This window comes from Erythrolamprus reginae, chromosome 8 (genome assembly GCF_031021105.1).
Source record: "Erythrolamprus reginae isolate rEryReg1 chromosome 8, rEryReg1.hap1, whole genome shotgun sequence".
Classification (NCBI taxonomy): domain Eukaryota; kingdom Metazoa; phylum Chordata; class Lepidosauria; order Squamata; family Dipsadidae; genus Erythrolamprus; species Erythrolamprus reginae.
The window spans coordinates 52,839,097-52,858,616 of NC_091957.1; the positions used below are offsets into that span (position 1 = coordinate 52,839,097).

General features: G+C 41.8%; 2 protein-coding genes across 3 annotated transcripts in view; one reads left to right on the forward strand and one right to left on the reverse strand.

The window, feature by feature from the left end:
* The window catches only part of NKAP (NFKB activating protein), an 11,323-nt gene extending 3,178 nt beyond the window's left edge, over nt 1–8,145 (forward strand). The window contains exons 3-9 of the mRNA XM_070759899.1: nt 73–149; nt 787–837; nt 1,771–1,819; nt 3,193–3,308; nt 4,763–4,838; nt 5,012–5,161; nt 6,903–8,145. Of these exons, the coding sequence (XP_070616000.1) occupies nt 73–149; nt 787–837; nt 1,771–1,819; nt 3,193–3,308; nt 4,763–4,838; nt 5,012–5,161; nt 6,903–7,077 (694 nt within the window). The 3' untranslated portion in view covers nt 7,078–8,145. The remainder of the gene's footprint in view (nt 1–72; nt 150–786; nt 838–1,770; nt 1,820–3,192; nt 3,309–4,762; nt 4,839–5,011; nt 5,162–6,902) is intronic.
* A 599-nt stretch (nt 8,146–8,744) lies between these two features.
* AKAP14 (A-kinase anchoring protein 14) lies at nt 8,745–16,847 on the reverse strand. Of its 2 annotated transcripts, none has more exons than XM_070758331.1 (6): nt 15,987–16,847; nt 14,646–14,817; nt 14,466–14,557; nt 10,929–11,108; nt 9,294–9,346; nt 8,745–8,918 (listed from the first exon to the last, which is right to left on the reverse strand). In XM_070758331.1, the coding sequence occupies exons 2-6, from the start codon at nt 14,797–14,799 to the stop codon at nt 8,834–8,836; spliced, it is 564 nt and encodes a 187-aa protein (XP_070614432.1). In that variant the 5' UTR covers nt 14,800–14,817; nt 15,987–16,847; the 3' UTR covers nt 8,745–8,833. The 2 variants fall into 2 exon arrangements, with proteins under 2 accessions (XP_070614432.1, XP_070614431.1); XM_070758330.1 differs by having other exon boundaries at nt 16,669–16,752.
* Nucleotides 16,848–19,520: the final 2,673 nt, after the last annotated feature.

Sequence of the window (19,520 nt, forward strand, 5' to 3'; positions counted from 1 at the left end):
AGTTACATTTGTATTTCATCTTGGGCACTTTAATTGATAGATTTTAAGATGATGTTCTGCTTTTAAATCTAGCTCTGATGAACATACTCCCGCAGAAGACGAAGATGGCTCTTCTAAGAAAAGCAGCACCACCAAGTCCAGTTCAGAAGGTATACCAATATGTTTAAGATGAAGCTTGACAGTAATATCTGCGGGGAACCTGTTTTACTTCCAGTTGTAAATGGCATTTCCGCAATTGTCCAAAATAATAATTTTCACCCTTATGACTGTTGCAGCATCTCCACAGTCAAGGGATCAAAATCCAGATGTTTGGCAATGAGTTCCTATTTACGACACTTGGGGTTATGTGATCTTGTTTTGCAACCTTCTGACAAGGAAATTGGGTAGTGGGAATCACTTAACAACCAGGTTGCTAACTTAATAACTGCAGAGATTCACCTAACTGTGGCAAAAGGTCATAAAATGCATTAAAAACTCGCTTAACGAATGTCTTGCTTAGCCACAGAAATGTTGGGTTCAATTGTGATCGTGTCTTGAGGACTGCCTCGAACTGGAACTGAAAAATTGGATCATATTCCATTGGAATGAATTGTTTGGAAATTGAGTCGTGGCAACGATTCAATGATTAAACAATAAATCTGTCCATTTTATTTAAAAAAATTAATCCATTCGACTTCCAGAGAATTCTGTCTGGATGACTTTAAGATTAATCTTCATCGGCATGTTAGAATGAATTCGGTTTATCTGATTACAAAGCAGACACTTTTCAAATATTTTTTTTTCCAGAGGAAGAGAAGAAAAGGAAGAAAAAGAAAAAGAAGAAAAAGGCTGCAGCACGTAAGTATCAAATTGCATGATTCTTGGGAATAATGTTCTTCCTTGATTTGGGTTACATACAGAAGAAAAATCCATATTTTTGGTGAAATGAAAAATGAATACGATGAGTTAGGTTCAATTTCACATTTGTGTCATTTTGCCTTTCTGTTTGGCTCAAAGAGTATGTCACTTGTACTTTCAAGAGTTTTACTTAATAGAGAATCAGCATATCATGCCAGCAATTCTTTATCATTACACTAATAGGGAATTAAATATTGGGGGGGAAATTATCAGAAGTACAGTGGTCCCTCTACTTACGAACTTAATTTGTTCCGTGACCAGGTTCTTAAGTAGAAAAGTTTGTAACAAGAAGCAATTTTTTCCCATAGGAATCAATGTAAAAGCAAATAATGTGTGCGATTGGGGAAACCACAGGGAGGGTGGAGGCCTAGAGAGGCCCCATGGAGGCTTCTCCCTGCCTTTTCCGGCACTGCTTCCTCCCAGGAGATTCCTAGAGAGGCCCCATGGAGGCTTCTCCCTGCCTTTTCCGGTTACAGTTTCGGAGTCTCAAGTTTGTAAGTGGAAAACGGTTCTTGAGAAGAGGCAAAAAAATCTTGAACACCCGGTCCTTATCTAGAAAAGTTCATAAGGTACCACTGTATATGTATCATATTTACTTACATAGCATGTCCATATGATTCGCTGACTACTGAAACAGCATTACTGCTCCACAGTTCCCTCTGCTTTAGAAAAAGAGATTGATTTAAGGTCATCCTTTAAGATTTGCAACAGGATTAGAGATTTGCATCTTAATCTTTTTGATTCAGTCCCCATAGTCTGATTACTCCTGTGTGCTAGTTTTTATCTCTCTTGGAAACATAATCAGGTTTTAAGATTTCCTTCTTGTGTAGCATCTCCTCCCCACCCCTTATTTTTTTCTATTTAATATTTCAGGTGAGGAGGAGAAGAAAAGAGCCAAGAAGAAGAGAAAGAAGCATAGAAAGTAAGCACCCTTTTTAGAATAACCTGAATACTTCCTGTATTGAATCTATATAGATATATAAAAGCCAACTACCAATCACTCATGAACTCTCCAGAACCATAAAGCCTACAAACTTGAAACTTGGCACGTATGTTCCTCTTAGGATTTTTTGAAATGACCATCAGATCACTAGTTATTTCTTATATTATTATTGACATGCTCTGATGCTAAGGAGTTAGACGTTCTACTCCCCCTCCCCACCTGAAAAGAACTCTGTTCCAACTGCTAGTCACCTTATATTAACACACACTGATGCTAAAGAGTTACACATTCTACATAAATTTTCAAACTTTAAGTGTCAGTGTATCAAACCTGATCATAACTACTCGTTAATTTTCAAGCTTTATCTGTCAATTTATCAAGCCCGATCACATAGTTTTGTAGCAAAGCATGGGTATCCACCTACTAGTACTACATAATTCTTCCCTTAACTGCCTAAGGACAAGTTTTCTTACTGAGATAACTCCTAAAACGTTGGTTTAACTCTCAGATTTTGTTATTGTTTAAAGAAAACAAATTCTTTAAATTAGTTTTCCTTTTCTTGACTCAAGAATTCAGTTCTTGAATTCTTTTGGTTCTTGAAATTGTTAATATCAGCAGTTAACGTTTTGGGGTAACTGTAAAGAAAAGGAATATGTACGGTCTGTTGCAGAGGTCTTCAAACATGGCAACTTTAAGCCTTGTGGTCTTCAACCTCCACAATTTCAGCATAGCTGGCGGGAGAATTCCAGCAGTTCAAGTCCACAATTCTTAAAGTGGCCAAGTTTGAAGACCTGGTCTGTTGCCTCAGCCTAAACCCCAAAGTTAAGTTCCTTTTAAATATCGTGGTGGTTTACTTCCAGATATCTCCAAGGCTGCCCAATTACAAGATTACAAAAGAAAGAAATCACATGGGATTCGCTGGATTTTGTTTAAGCTGCATGCCACATTACTCATTCTAGGCTGGTATTTTTATATTGGTACCTGGAATAAATTCCTTGTGTGTCTAATCACACTTGGCCCAAATAAAATATTTAGTTCCATTTTTTTCAAACTTTGCACCTTTAAGATGTGTGGTTTCTCAGCCCTCAGAATTCTCCAGCTGCCGTGTTGGAAGTCCACCCATCCTAAAATTGCCAAGCTTGAAAACCACCATTCTCCATGAACAAATAAAACGTAAAACCATCTGTAAGTCAGCTAGAAAGAAGACATGAAAAGCTAGCGATGCTAACTTGCTGTTGCCAATTTGCAGAGGGCTCTGTAGCCAAAGTACTTTATTCTTGGTTGTAACCTTTGGTTTGTCTCTCCCCGACCGTGGCTGTCCCAATCAATCTGCTCCCTCTTGTAATGACCAGGAAAAAGAGCAAGAAAAAGAAGAGTAAGAAGAGCAGGAAGGATTCTAGTGACTCGAGCAGCGAAGATTCTGATGAGGGAACTCTACATGGGGACGATCTGTGGATTGAAAGATCAAGTAGGTGGTCACGATTGAGGATGGGGGAACTAAAATCAAATTTATTTATTTATTTATTTGACCGTCCACCCAACGAGGCAGTGTACAAACACAGACACACAGGAGCTTGCAAAAAACAAAAGTTATTTTTCTGTACAAAAGTGGCTTAGAGCCTCAGCCACCGCAAAGGAATGTTAGTTTATGATCCGGAGGTCAGAGTTAACAGCTCAAGCCGGCAATAAAAAGTCTCTCTGGCTTGATTCTGCCAATTGCTCACTTGGCTTGAATGTCAGAATTCCAAAGCTGTCCAAAGTAAAATCTAGAAGCGTCACTGTCTCTGTTTCTCTCTCAAAACTGAACGATAATTTCCCACACCGCCTTTCGCAGCCCTTCCCTTTTTAACCCTGCTGCGGCTTCCTTGATTTCTAACAGCTGTGCCTTAGAATCTCTGTCTGCATCTGCGCAGCTGCTCCTGGTGTCCCAGCATTCTACGCACCCTGACATTTAGGATGGGATCATCCATCACCCCTTCCTCGTCTGACTCAGAGGAGGCTCTGACTACAGGTTCTTCAGGTCTCTCTGTCTCACCTTCCACATCAACCTCTCCATCCCCTTCTCTGACCTCTCATGAAGCCAGATAGGTCTTCTCTGATCTGAAGGACCCGGCTCCTCTGAGTCAAAATCAGTGTCCAAAGGAGCTGTCCGTGAGCCAACCACAACAGATATAAATACAAATAGAACAACAGGAAGAAGTCGAATGTAATATCTAAAACTATAAAACCCCTAATAAAACTCCCATTTGTTATAAAAACAGTCATAATCACTTACATATACACCATTCATACAGCTTGTCCTCATGCACTCGTCTCAGAATGTTTTAAAACTCAAGCTCTTTTTATTGGGAAGTTACTAGTTGCTTTAAAGATATTCTTGTTGTGTTTACATCCTTTTTTTTTCAGTCGTCTGGATTGTGGTTTTTTTTTATGCTTTTCATTGCATACAATTTATTTATTATTTATTTATTATTTAGATTTGTATGCCGCCCCTCTCCGCGGACTCAGGGCGGCTCACAGCAAAATATAACAATCGTAACAAATCCAAATAAATTTAAAATATTTTAAAAAGTTTTTTTTAAAAGAACCCCATTTACTAACAAGCACACACACAAACATACCATGCATAAATTGTACATGCCCGGGGGAGGTGTTTCAGTTCCCCCATGCCTGACGGCAAAGGTGGGTTTTAAGGAGTTTACGGAAGGCAGGGAGAGTAGGGGAAGTTCTAATCTCTGGGGGGAGCTGGTTCCAGAGAGTCGGGGCCGCCACAGAGAAGGTTCTTCCCCTGGGGCCCGCCAAACGACATTGTTTAGTTGACGGGACCCGGAGAAGGCCCACTCTGTGGGACCTAATCGGTCGCTGGGATTGTTTATCAGCCTTTATGGGTAAGGAATTCCCCCCCCCCTTTATTTATTGCAGAAAACACAGACGCCGTGGATTTTATTGGCCCAGAGGCTCCCATCACTCACGCTTCTCAAGACGACCGCCCTTTGAAGTGAGTGCTGTCCCCCGTGGCTGATCACAGACTAGGCGGGAGTAGAAAGGTTGTAGATACAGATCCTACATAGAGAGTGAGCTGCAACACCAGGCTGGGGGAAGCAACCTTTACTTTCTCTTTTTTTTTGTACTTGCTGTGGTTGACACCGGCATTCTCTTTCTCCCCTGAAGCTACGGTCACGCTTTGCTGCCCGGTGAAGGTGCCGCCATGGCCGAATACGTCAAGGCGGGCAAGCGGATCCCCAGGAGAGGCGAGATCGGCCTTACCAGCGAAGAAATCGCTTCCTTTGAGAAATCCGGCTATGTTATGAGTGGCAGCAGGTAAGCGACCTGGTTAAAAATGGCTGTGAGGGCCAAGAGCTAGCATATTTATTTATTTTATTATTATTTATTTATTTATTAGATTTGTATGCCGCCCCTCTCCGCAGACCCGGGGCGGCTAACAGCAGTAAAAAAGACAAATATAACAAATCTAATATAAAAAGTAATTGAAGAAACCCCAATTTAAGAGACCAATCATACATACTAGCATACCATGCATAAATTTTATAAGCCTAGGGGGAAGGGAATATCTCAATTCCCCCATGCCTGACGACAGAGGTGGGTTTTAAGGAGCTTACGAAAGGCGAGGAGGGTGGGGGCAACCCTGATATCTGGGGGGAGTTGGTTCCAGAGGGTCGGGGCCCCCACAGAGAAGGCTCTTCCACTGGGTCCCGCCAAACGACATTGTTTAGTCGATGGGACCTGGAGAAGGCCAACTCTGTGGGACCTAACCGGTCGCTGGGATTCATGCGGCAGAAGGCGGTCCCGGAGATAATCTGGTCCGATGCCATGAAGGGCTTTATAGGTCATAACCAACACTTTGAATTGTGACCGGAAACCGATCGGCAACCAATGCAGGCTGCGGAGTGTTGGTGTGACATGGGCATATTTAGGAAAGCCCATGATAGCTCTTGCAGCTGCATTCTGCATGATCTGAAGTTTCCGAACACTTTTCAAAGGTAGCCCCATGTAGAGAGCGTTACAGTAGTCGAGCCTCGAGGGGATGAGTGACTGTGAGCAATGAGTCCCGGTCCAGATATGCTTTGATTGGCCCACCCAAAAGTACCAGGGCAATCTTGGATCGAAAAAAACAGATTGGATCTTGCTTCTATTTTATACCTAATTGTCATGAAGAATACTGAATTGTATTGAATTGCACTTCATCATGATTCTTCTTTCATCTATTGAATGCCTTTGTTTCTGTCTAATCAAAAATGATTTGGCAGTAACATGTCAACCAAGAATTTCAGCCTGCGCATCTATCCTATAAGCCAGTGATGACGAACCATTTTGTCCTCGGAAGCCAAAAGAGCACGTTCACATGCTATTGCATATGTGCAACTGCCCACCACCCATAGTTCAATGCCTGGGGAGGGTGAAAACATTTTCCCCCACCGCCCAGAGGCCCTCTGGAGGCCAGGAACAGCCTGTTGCCCAACTCCTGGTGGGCCCAGGAGGCTTGTGTTTCACCCTCCCAGGTTCCAAAGGCTTCCCGGAAGCTGGGGGTGGGTAAAAACGCCCTCCCCTGTGTCCCGGAGGATCTCTGGAAGCCAAAAATGTCGTTTGGCGGGGCCCAGGGGGAATTGGAGGAAATGGAAATGGCTGAAATGTAATGAAAATTCTCTTGGCAAGAGTTGATGCCTTGAGTGTTGATATTTCACTAATGGGCACCATCTCTCTCTCTCTCTCTCTCTCTCTCTCTCTCTCTCTCTCTCTCTCTCTCTCTCTCCGCTCTCTCTCCGCTCTCTACCTCTCTCTCTCCGCTCTCTCTCTTCTCTCTCTCTTCTCTCTCTCTTCTCTCTCTCCTCTCTCTCTCCTCTCTCTCTCTCCTCCCCCCCTCTCTCTCCTCCCTCTCTCTCTCTCTCCTCTCTCTCTGTCTCTCCTCCCTCTCTCTCCTCTCTGTCTCTCCTCCGTCTCTCTCCTCTCTCTCTCCTCCCTCCCTCTCTCTCTCTCCTCCCTCTCTCTCCTCTCTCTCTCCTCTCTCTCTCTCCTCCCTCTCTCTCTCTCTCCCCTCCCTTAGGCATCGGCGAATGGAAGCGGTACGTCTGCGGAAAGAGAACCAGATCTACAGCGCGGATGAGAAGAGGGCCCTGGCGTCTTTCAACCAGGAAGAAAGGCGAAAGAGAGAAAACAAGATCCTAGCCAGCTTCCGGGAAATGGTCTACCGAAAAACAAAGGGCAAAGACGAGAAATGAACGCCACGTCCTCCCTTAGTGACAGGCAAATGGGTGGAGCCCTGACACTGGCTTGTGCTACAGGAATTCGGGGAAACAGTTCATAGGTATCCAGCTTAAGAACCCTAAATTGGTCTGGTGAGGCCTTGGAATAATTTACAGGGCCTTTCCAACTTGCAATCCAAGTCAGATTAACCAAAGCGGGCCAATCGGTTCCACCGTAATGGCAAGAAGCTACTGAGAATATTCTTGCTTCTTTGTGATTGAGAAAGTAGCACTTTAAAAAAAAAATCAGTTGGAGCAAAAATTTCCATTTTAGACTCTTTTCTGTCGACTTTGACGAGAAGAAACTATTAAGTCCTGAATGGAAAAACAAGATCTCTTATAGGATGAGTGTGTTTTGTGAAAGACAGCCACAACATACTCTGGGTCTAACTCTGTGCACCCAAAACTCAGAAATGGCTTTAATGTTGATGATTGTCCTGCCTCAAACAGACCCACAAATATGAGTGGAAAAATGTTGAAATTATGATCTTGTTTTGTGGTACAGACCGTCAAGCATTGATCCTTGTAAATAAGAATACAAAATATTCTTTCATTTTGAGGTTTGTTTGGTTTTTTTGCAAATTTAAGTCAGTTTTCATCATTTTGCAAGCAAGAATGCTTTGAGGATCGGTGAATACATTTTCTGCTCGACTAAGTATAAATTGTTTTCTTTTTTTAGCAATGCAGAGGGGAAGAATATCCGCCTGAATAAGTTTTTTAATCCTTTAGTTCCTTTAATGGCTTTATCTAAGGATAAAATATGTGGGTTGGAATTCAAAGTCCATGTGCCAACTGCCACATATTGGGAGGTTTTGAGTTTCTGTTCCCTTTTGTAAATTTTGAGTGCACCCTAAACTTCAGAAGCAAAGCTGGAGACACATTTTGAAACAAAACAGAAAAAAAATCCCAATGTGAATACACCCCAGTATTAAGGACAGTTTTATTTAATGCATTCTGGATATTACTTTTTTGCACAGTTCTGGTATGGTGCACCACTTCTAAACTGTATTTTTAAAATAAAATGCATTCCTCCCCAAGTACAAATGGCTGTGTATTTTTTCCCCCCCAGCTTTGCCTCTTTCTTATTTATTCAAGAAAGGTCTCTGTCCGGTTATATATATGCAGAGTAACGCAGGAAGACTAGATAAAGTATCAGAATATATTGTGGCAATTTAATGAACCAGATAAATAAGGACTTTTGGTTGGTAAAAAGTCAGTTTGTTTATGTCGCATTAAATAACATTTGACACGTGTAATCGCCCATCTTCTGCTGAAAATGTCCAACTTAGGAGCTTTAAACTGTTTATACCTTCAACTTGGTTAAACACAAAGATGCTTTTTTCAAAAAAAAAGGCAACTGGACTGCGTTTTTCCTTGAAGACGTTTTACTTCTCATTCAGGAAGCTTCTTCAGTTCTGACTGAATGGTGCAGGATGGAAGGATTTGCATTCCACCCTTCAGTCAAAACTGAAGAAGCTGCTTGGATGAGAAGCGAAACCTCTTCAAGGAAAAACGAAGTCCAGTTGCCTTTTGAAAAAAGCAAATTGTGGGTTTTTTGGGACTGAGAATCTCCATGAATCATTTGGTTAAAAGTTTTTCTTCCTCCACTTCATTGACATGAATGACACCGATCAAAACAAAGGTTTGATTATGGCAACTCTTGAATTTTATTACCATAAAAATAAAAGCAGGGTACCTGTAGAGATTTTAATTTCTAGCCGTTCCAGCAAAATTAAAAATCCACAGTCTCCATCATGACAATCTTACTTTCAATTACATCTTTGAGCCACTTCTCCTTAAAACGAGTTTTTCCTGGCCTGTAAATAGAAAACAGCCCTGAGTATTTTACACTCACATTTTTTTGTTTTAGCTAAACGGTAATACAAATACAACACTAATACACTGCTCAAAAAAAATAAAGGGAACCCTCAAAGAACACACCCTAAATCTGAATGAATGAAATATTCTCATTGAATACAAAGTTGGATGTGCTGACAGCAAAATGAAATTGATTGTGAATCAGTGTTGCTTCCTAAGTGGACAGTTTGATTTCACAGAAGTTTGATTTACTTGGAGTTATATTCTGTTGTTTTAAGTGTTCCCTTTATTTTTTTGAGTAGTATACACATAGCTCTTGGGTCAAAGTGGGAACCCTGAGGTATAAACCAGTCGATTGGGGTGTGTGAACTTACCTATGAATCAGCCTGTTGGTTTCCACCACAAAGAATACTTCAATTGGTAGGTTCTGTATCAGATAGAAAACCAAAAGTTAGTTTTATGAGCGAGAAGCTTCTACGCATGTGCAGAATGTCCGTGATGACGTCCAGGCAAGTGGGCGGTGTCTCCCAATGCCACTGCTACCAGTTTACCCGAACTGGGGCGAACCAGTAGAAACTATTGTAGTGACCTAGTTCCCTTCTTTTAGTGGGGAAAAATGTATTTCTTATACTCCAAAAAATACAGTATCTGTACAGGTAGCCAATAGTTTCTCTTCTCTCTGTGTGATCAGATTCTGAGAAGCAACTGATACACCAGATCAAAGAAAATATTTGTAGCTCAGGGTTGAATTGGCGGGGGTCCCCGGCGCCCTCCGAGCATCTTGTAGACGTCGCTTTACCAAGCTAGGTGACATCATCAATCCTAAAAGGCTGTGAGGTTTGCTCCCAGCAGCTTGCTTGCTCTGTTTTGGTGGGAGCGGTCTTGATGGAACCACAGTTCATGGGTTTTGGAGAGCATCCCTAACACGACTTCATCCCAGTTGAGCTTCATTGCCTGCTGTGGTTGGATTGCAGCCAGGTCCTCTGACAACAGACTTCAAGCCAGATGAATCGGGTCTGTCTGGGTATGGCCGGCCTGTGTGGCTGTCAGAGGAGTCAGACAGTGAGGAGGAGGGAGAGATTGAGTGTGGTGGGGCTTTGCCTGGGTCTGCGGAGGAAGAGGAGATGAGGGATCCTATCCTAGACGCAAGCGTGAGAAGGATGCAGGGGAGGCAAGAGCAGTTAAGCAGACTCAGAAGGAGGACTTGAGCACAGCTGTGCGCAGTCTATAATCCCAGGGTGTATACTAAGGGGAGGAATTGGGAGGTTCCCTTTGCAGAAAATCAACACTTGATCAAGAGTTTTTGCCTGTTGTTCAGACATACAGTGGTACTTCTACCTAAGAACGCCTCTACTTACAAACTTTTCTAGATAAGAACTGGGTGTTCAAGATTTTTTTGCCTCTTCTCAAGAACCATTTTCCACTTACAAACCCGAGTCTCCGAAACTGTAACCGGAAAAGGCGGGGAGAAGCCTCCGTGGGGCCTCTCTAGGAATCTCCTGGAAGGAAACAGGGCCAGAAAAGGCAGGGGGAAGCCTCCGTGGGGCCTCTCTAGGAATCTCCTGGGAGGAAACAGGGCCTCCACCCTCCCTGTGGTTTCCCAAATCGCACACATTTGCTTTAACATTGATTCCTATGGGAAAAATTGCTTCTTCTTACAAACTTTTTTACTTAAGAACCTGGACATGCAATGAATTAAATTCCCAAGTAGAGGTACCACTGTACCTTGCAGCAGTTCAGGATAATTCTAGGGTTAAAGAATCCTGTGAGTAATTTTTGGCTTTGAAACCATTTGTTTGTAAATCTAGCTTATCAGCTCTGCCTCCCCTTTGAACTTTGGCAGCGGAAAGACATTCCTTGGTTCTAATTTGTGCTTCTCAACAAACCTTATCATAAAGAGACTCTTTCGTTTCAAAACCTTGTATCTGAGCCTTAATTGGAAGTTAATTGCTGGCCGGTTGCCATGTGAGACCGAACATTGTCTCCCGAGAGGACTTCAAAATACTCACTTTGGGTTTGATTTTGGAAATCTCGATGACGAAATAGACACAGGCCGTGGCTCGAGGGATGGGTTTCCTGCATGTCGGGATGCTCCAGCGGACTCGGTAATAGTACCGGGTGCTATACTTGAGTTCCTCGTTGTTGAGATAGTTGCTCCAGTGTAGCCAACTTTCGTGAAGCTCCCATGTCTGCAATGATGAATACACTGCAAATCAGAGAGCATTCCTGTTACAAGCACTTCTTTGAAGGAAAATTAAGAATACAAGAATTAGGGAAATGAGAAGGAAAATATTACATAAGTGGTATTATACTCCTGCTCAACTCGCACACTTTCAGCAGAATGTCAGGGGGAATTGTTGGCACGGGTGTCAAGATAAAGGAGTGTTTATGCATATGTTTTGGGAATGCCTGATAGTGCAGGAATTTTGGCAAAAAGTGCAAGAGGACATTAATAGAATGTTAAACATACAATGGACAATCACTAAGGAAATGGCAGTATTGCATTTGCAAAGCAATGCAATGGGAGGATTTAGAGAAATAAAACAAGCAGCAATGGAAAGCGCTCAGGCGGTAATAGTTTTGGGTTGGAAGGATGTGACAAAATGGACAACGCAAAATTGGTACTGGTACATGGTGGACCATATTCAATTTGAAATTATGGATGAAAGGATAAATTTGGATAATGAAACTGAATTGAAACAACTGATGGAACAGTGGGACAATGTATGACAATATATGACGAGTAGAATCCAAGACCAAGCTACAAGAAATAAATTGGAATCACTCTATAATATGTAAATAGATATATTGCTCTTGGGTCAAAGTGGATTATATAAGAAACACCCCTGATTGGTGGTGGGGTATGTGTGTGTGTCGGGGTGGTGGGCACTGTTTTATGTTGTGTGTATATTAAACTTGTAAAAAATCAATTTAATTTTTTTTTTTTAAGTACCTCTTTGAAGGAAAAGAAAAAGTAGGCTGTTTTATTTCATTTTACTATTCTGGAGCTTACAGCAGTGGCGGCCAGGTGCTCCGTCCTGGTAGGAAATTGAGGAAGGCGCATGAATCTGTGCCAGATTTGGCTTCTGCACATGCACAGCAACTGAAATCTTGTGTGAGGACATGCACAGGAGCAAGATTTTGACGATTTTCGGCAATTTTTTGCTGTTGTGCAAGCAAAAATATCGTCAAAAATCAGCGAAATCTCGCTCGCATGCACTTCCTCACCAATTTAGCTTGCCAAATCTCGCACCGACAGGTGTGCCTGCATGTGCTAGATACATGCGCGCCCACAATAGCCTTGGAGGGCGCATTGGTAACGGTGAAGATGAGTGGCCTTTCACTGGCTTACAGGTAGTCTTTAACAGAATAAGAGAATATCAGTGCGTAACTGCTAGGTACATAAGTGAACGACATCAATAATGTTCAAATATTTTTTATAATTTACAACTGTAGACTCGTTTAGTGTTGTGGTTAACTCTGGCCCAGCTCCTGCCCCAAGGACTGTGGATGTGGGGGAGACATCCACATGGTACAGGCCTGTTTTGCCCCCAGTGGAATCTGCTGATGAAGGCTCCTCTGACCAAGAAAACATGAGTGACAGGGAGGAGGAGAGTATGGCAGACAGCTCAGAAGGAGATCAATTATCTAGCTCCTCCTTGGATTCAGAACAAGAGTTAATGATACAGCCACGCATGTGGAGAGCGATGCATAGGCAGCAACAACTGAGAGATTATTATCAAAGAAAATGAGGCCACCTGTGGTTGGGTGGGGCTGTGGTCATTAGTGAGGATGCTATAAATAGCAGTCTGTGGGTTTGGCCATTGTGGAGGATTGTCTGATTGTTGTGTTTCGTGACTGCTTTGCTGACTTTGACCTTTGTGTGCTGATTTTTCCCCGCTTTGAAACTAAACCAGAGCAAGGTGTGTTTCACTTTGTGAAAAAAGAAGGACTGTAAATTGCCTCACAGCTGCAAGCTAAGTATCACAGAACTGATAAGGGACTTGTACAAATTACCAGTTTGTTTGGAGACCAGTGCTCTTTGCTCTACCAAAAGAGGGCTTGGTTTAAGTGACTTTTCATTATAAAGAACATTGTTTTGAATTTTCAAACGTGTGTGTGTCTGAAATTGTATCTGTGCATTTTTGGGAGGAGTCTACCAGAGAGCTCGACAGAACAGTTTAGTATGCTGATTTCACCCTCTTAGGGCGAATTAGTAAAGAAGCACATGATTTAGTAGACCAAGAATTAGAATCTCTAACCCTAATCCAATTTCAAGAAATTTAGGCTGGCTCTGCGTTCTTGATCAAATATAGGGTGATCAGTTCCTTATTTCTCATGGACTAGAATGGTACACAGTTTGCTAATTTCACTGCACCTCTGGTATTTTCTTTTTTAAATTGTTGCAAAAGAAAACATACGCACATAAAAAACAAATTTGTTTCCCTGTTTCTATCCGAAGCTCTACCGACGATATGTACATTTTTAGATTATTTTGTTAATGTTTATGCTTGCACTTATTTATTTATTTTATTTCTTTATTTATTGGATTTGTATGCAGCCCCTCTCCAGAGACTCGGGGCAGCTAACAGCGACAATAAAACAGTGTACAATAGTAATCTGATATTAGAAATGATTAAAAATCCATTAATATAAAAACCAAACATACATACATACATACCATGCATAGAATTGTAAAAGCCTAGGGGGAAAGAGTATCTCAGTTCCACCATGCCTGGCAGCAGAGGTGGGTTTTAAGTTGCTTACGAAAGGCAAGGAGGGTGGGGGCAGTTCTAATCTCTGGGGGGAGTTGGTTCCAGAGGGCCGGTGCCGCCACAGAGAAGGCTCTTCCCCTGGGTCCCGCCAGGCGACATTGCTTAGTTGACAAGGCCCGGAGAAGATCCACTCTGTGGGACCTAACTGGTCTCTGGGATTCGTGCAGCAGAAGGCACTCCCGGAGATATTCTGGTCCGATGCCACGAAGGGCTTTATAGGTCATAACCAACACTTTGAATTGTGACCAGAAACTGATCGGCAACCAATGCAGACTGCGGAGTGTTGGTGTAACATGGGCATATTTGGGAAAGCCCATGACTGCTCTCGCAGCTGCATTCTGCATGATCTGAAGTTTCCGAACACTTTTCAAAGGTAGCCCCGTGTAGAGAGTGTTACAATAGTCAAGCCTCGAGGTGATGAGGGCATGAGTGACTGTGAGCAGCGACTCCCGGTCCAAGTAGGGTCGCAACTAGTGCACAAGGCGAACCTGGGCGAACGCCCCCCTCGCCACAGCTGAAAGATGTTTCTCTAATGTGAGCTGTGGATCGAGGAGGACGCTCAAGTTGCGAACCTTCTCTGAGGGGGCCAGTGATTCAGCCTTGTTCCAGGCCTCAGCCAGAGACTCTCCAGAGACTGTGGACGAGTGCATCTGGAAGAGCCCCAAGCGCCTTCTGAAAGCCTTCTGGATCCATCACTGCACTTAAAGTTGTTTCTGTCTGTTGTTAATCTTTTAGGCTATATTTCTATTTACAAAGGAACATGAAACTTACTTTCATATAGTCCTCGATCTGCAACAGACCTCTTCCGATGGAGAAATCGCTGCACCTCATCCAAGGAATATTTTGTATTGTGTATATGGCAGCTAAACGTGGATGAGAAGAGTACGAATCAGGGCCTAGTCGAAATCGGACGCCAGTGCCCTGACATTTTCACATCCACCTTGGAGTTACCTGCCTCTTCCTTCTTCAGGGCTATGATTTTGTCCACAGCATCTTTGATCACCCCATCAACGAACGAGGCCGCTGCCTCCTGGATGTCTTCCTCTTCCTCCTTATCCTCATCGTCCTCATCCATAATTGCTATGTATTTATCTTCCAACGACATGGTCCTTTAGGTCTTCAGCTTGTAGGAAATGGGGATAGGGAGAAGAATGGATGGAATCTGAAGAAACAGTCTTGAAAAAATTTTATATCTGGGTTGTAGGCAAAATCCTTGACCCACATGGGCTTGATTCAACCAGAGGTGGCATACAAATCCAATAAATAATAATAATAATGATTATTATTATTATTTATTGGATTTGAATAATAATAATAATAATAATAATAATTCTTATTCTTATTCTTATTATTTCTGCCAACAGTTTGCTCAAACTGATGCGAATGGGCTGAATATTATTATTATTATTATTATTATTATTATTATTATTATTATTATTATTATTCAGCCGGTTCGCATCGGTTCGAGCAAACTGTTGGCGGAAATTTGGTCAAGGTCGCCGAACTGGTAGCGATGGCCATCTGGTCACGCCCCCAAACCGATCCACCAATCACCAGTTGTCCCGCCCACCATGTTCATCACCGCCACGTTCTTTGCACAGATCCATTCCACTGCCTTGCAAGTCCAACGGGCTGGGCATATGCAAAGGACATGGCATTGCCAGTATGGCAACAGCTTTTCCCACAACTTCCGGTACTTTTCGGCAGCCTGGGAAGCTTCTCTGCCAGCCGCTTTCCTGCGGCAACTGGCTGGAGGCCACCGAAAATTCCGACCAACTGGGTGTGAGTGACGTCAAGTTGGCCCCGCCCACTCAGTCACCTGAAGGCAGAACAGGAAGCAATTGGTGGAAACTAATCAAGGAGAGAAGCAACCTAAGATGTTTCACTTCTCATCCAAGCAGCTTCTTCAGTTTTGACTGAATAGTTGAATGCAAATCCTTCCGCCCTGCACTGTCCTTGGGGAGGGGCGGCATACAAATCTAATAAATTATTATTATTATTATTATTATTATTATTATTATTATTATTAACCTAGAACTAAAGAGATATTTCCTTTTTATATATATAATATTTTTATTAAATTTTTATTACAACAAACAAACAAAAAAAAAAATCTTAAAGAAAAAGTGCCCAACACCAATAAACCCCACCACAATTTAGGGGGTTGAATTATTTACAATAAATTTCAATTTCTTCCTTGGCTCCGGTTTACATTTCTTTACATACAAAAAGTGATTGGAATTTATTTTTCACATTGTCGTCATAAATTCTACTTAAGATATAATTTTTCACCTTATTCCATCGTGCCATCAGCTTCTCCAATTTATTTTCATCAAAGTTATTTAATCTTATTTCCATAATTTCGAAGTGGATGTGGTCCACCATGTACCAGTACCAATTCTGGATTGTCCAATTATTACTATCCTTCCACCCTAGTACCACTACTGCTTGAGCGCTTTCCAAAGCTGCTGTTTTGATTTCTTTAAATTCTCGTATTTCCCCATGTTTAACTAGAGATTTCCTGACAGAACCATTAATCGGTGGAAGAACTTGCCTCCAGAATTTGTGGGTGCTCCATCATGGAGGTTTTTAAGAAAGGATTGGACAACCATTTGGCTGAAATGGTATAAAGTTTCCTGCTTGACCAGGAGGTTGGACTAGAAGACCTCCAAGGTCCCTTTCAACTCTGTTATTTTGCATGCAAACCGTGTCTTGTATCACTCTTCCATACTTCCTACATGGCAGAAATGCTGCAAAAACAACAACAATCTAAAACCTTTCCTTATTCCCACTTTCCATTTTGCAATACTTGCAATGCAACAATGCAAGGCCACTTTTTGTGTTGTCCTGGAGAAATAGCAATGCGTGGAAGGAAAACGCAACGTTGTGAACCGTTGTGTTCCTGGACCTCCCTAATTCCCTGCTTGATCCACAGCTATGAAAAGCAAGCCGCTGTTTGTAATAAATTACTCACGGACATCAAATCTGTCAGCCCGTCAAGAAGCTTTGGAATTTGGCTACCTGCCTTAAAGGAAAAAAAAATCCACGTTCTGGTTGCTTCAAAATTATCAACCCTTTTTTTTTTTTCTTCCTAGGATTCAAGTTTTAAAAGTTGAACAAGCTTCTGGTGGCAGGCTTGCAAATTGTTTGCTCACAAGTGTCACTTAGGCAACCGATGTCCAGCCAATAATTCCGTGGCATTGATGTCCAAGACATTCCATCAGGCTTAAAGGAAAAGTTGCAAAACAAGCGGGATCTCTTTGGGGACTGATCAGGGGGTGTGGAACTGTTAACAAGACAAGATTACGAGATAAATTAGGGTGGTGCTTTTCACAAAACCGAGCTGGCAGCCTCCTTAGGGGCTTCTCAATCTTCTGATAACAAATCAAGGAACATTTTTCTTACATGGCTTCTTATGTAATATCTTACTTAGCTAATCTTACGTAGCTTCTTCTCCAAAAACATTGAACTCCTAACCAGAGCTTACAAAACTTTTGTCAGACCAATTCTAGAATACAGCTCACCTGTATGGAACCCGCATTGCATATCAGACATAAATACAACCGAGAGACTCCAGAAAGATTTCAGAAGAAGAGTCCTCCACTCTTCCTCTTGCAACAAAACACCTTAATCTACCAGACTTGAAATACTGAATGATTAGGGGACTGGAGGATAAAACATATGAAGAATGGTTGCAGGAACTGGGCATGGCTAGTTTAATGAAAAGAAGGACCAGGGGAGACATGATAGCAGTGTTCCAGTAATGTTGGTAATGACATTTAAAGCCCTTCATGGCATTGGACTCTGGAACCGCCTTCTACCGCATGAATCCCAGCGGCCGATAAGGTCCCACAGAGTTGGCCTTCTCCGGGTCCCGTCGACCAAACAATGTCATTTGGTGGGCCCCAGGGGAAGAGCCTTCTCTGTGGTGGCCCCAGCCCTCTGGAATCAACTCCCCCCGGAGATTAGAACAGCCCCCACTCTCCTTGTATTTTGCAAGTTACTCAAGACCCACCTATATCGCCAGACACGGGGGAACTAAGACATCTCCCTCAGGCTTTCTCATATTTTATGTTTGGTATGTATGCGTTGTATGGTTTTTAACAGTTGGGGTTTTTTATATAATTTATAAAATTAGATTTGTTCCATTGTTATACTATTTTTATTACTGTTGTGAGCCGCCCCGAGTCTTCTGAGAGGGGCGGCATACAAATCTAATAAATTGAATTGAATTGAATCTCCTGGATTGCCACAAAGAAGTAGGAGTCAAGCTCTTCTCCAAAGCACCTGAGGGTAGAACAAGAAGCAATGGGTGGAAACTAAACAAGGAGAGAAGCAACTTAGAACTAAGGAGAAATGTCCTGACAGTTAAAACAATCAGTAGAACAGCTTGCCTCCAGAGGTTGTGAATGCTCCAATACTGGACGTTTTAAAGATATTGGATAACCATCTGTCTGAAGTAGTGTAGGGTTTCCTGCCTAAGCAGAGGTTGGACTAGAAGACCTTCAAGGTCCCTTGCAACTCTGTTGTTTGTTAAGTTGTTTCCACATTAGGAGAGAAGTCGATAACAAGTCTTAGGACAAAATGAAAGATAAAGCCAAAGGTGATTTTTTTCAAGAGGCAACTGGACTTTCTGGGGGTGGGGATGGTTCCCTTTGAAGATATTTTGCTTCTCTTCCAAGACATTTCTTCAGCTTTGAAGAAGCTCCTTGGATGAGAAGCAAAGAAGACCCAAAAAGTGCAGTTGCCTCTTGAAAAAAGCACCTTTGGGACCACCATGACACTGGATGACTGAGAATCTCCACAGATAACTCTAAAAGTTTTGTGGGATGGGTTGACGACAAAGTAAAAGTATAACTCAATAAATATAGAAGTCATCAAATTCTCAAGAAAGTAGCTAGCAAGTTCTTTTCTGTATGAAAGGACATATCTCACTTTAAGTCTGACACTAAGATTTTACCTCAGAAATTTTGGAAAATACAATGATTGTCTCTTTTTCCAAATCATTCTCTTTCAATTGCGTGAGTTGCTTAATTGTGTGTATTTTTGTGGCTGTTTTCTTCTACATTTGCCCCGAGTCACATTAAATAGGACAGCCATAAAAAAAATTAAAAACAGAATACTCATTTACCACCATTTTCCTTTTCACTCTTTCTCTCTTTTTGATTCTTGTGACAGGAAATCCAACTTTCAGATTTAATCAGTTTCCAAGCTTAAGTATGTTTTGCACTGCTTGACTGATTTTTTGAAAAAGGATATTATTTCTTCCTCTTGATTTATGCAAAAAGAAAAGAAAAAAAATGGTTCAAATCTTCTCAACAACCAACCAATTGTCTTGGGGAGACAAGCCAGATTTTATGGTGGTATTTACAAAATCAATAAAAATATTTTTTTTTAAAAAAAAAAAGCCAGATTTTAAACAGTGTGACTATTTCCACAGTTTTCTCAAGCCGTATCTCCTATAATTTCCATCTGAAACACTGCATGAATCTAGACCCCTCAGTTAGTTAATTTACTAGTGTGTGTGTGTGTTTCATCTTCATTTATTCACATTTATTTATGTATTTATGTATTTATGTATTTATGTATGTATGTATGTATGTATGTATGTATGTATTTATTTATTTATTTATTAGATTTGTATGCCGCCCCTCTCCGTAGACTCGGGGTGGCTCACAACAAAATAAAACAGTTCATGACAAATAATTTACAATTTAAAATATTTTAAAAACCCCATTATTAAGCAGACGTACATACAAACATACCATGCATAAATTATATAGGCCCGGGGGAAATATCTCAGTTCCCCCATGCCTGACGACAAAG

Bases quoted from the DNA above. Each gene is read 5' to 3' on its own strand.
- AKAP14 (XM_070758331.1), bottom strand. From the start codon at position 14,799: ATGTCGTTGGAAGATAAATACATAGCAATTATGGATGAGGACGATGAG. The intron at 14,558-14,645 runs GTAACTCCAAGG...ATCCACGTTTAG, and splicing joins CCTGAAGAAGGAAGAGGCAG to CTGCCATATACACAATACAA. The intron at 11,109-14,465 runs GTAAGTTTCATG...TCATCATTGCAG, and splicing joins AGATCGAGGACTATATGAAA to ACATGGGAGCTTCACGAAAG.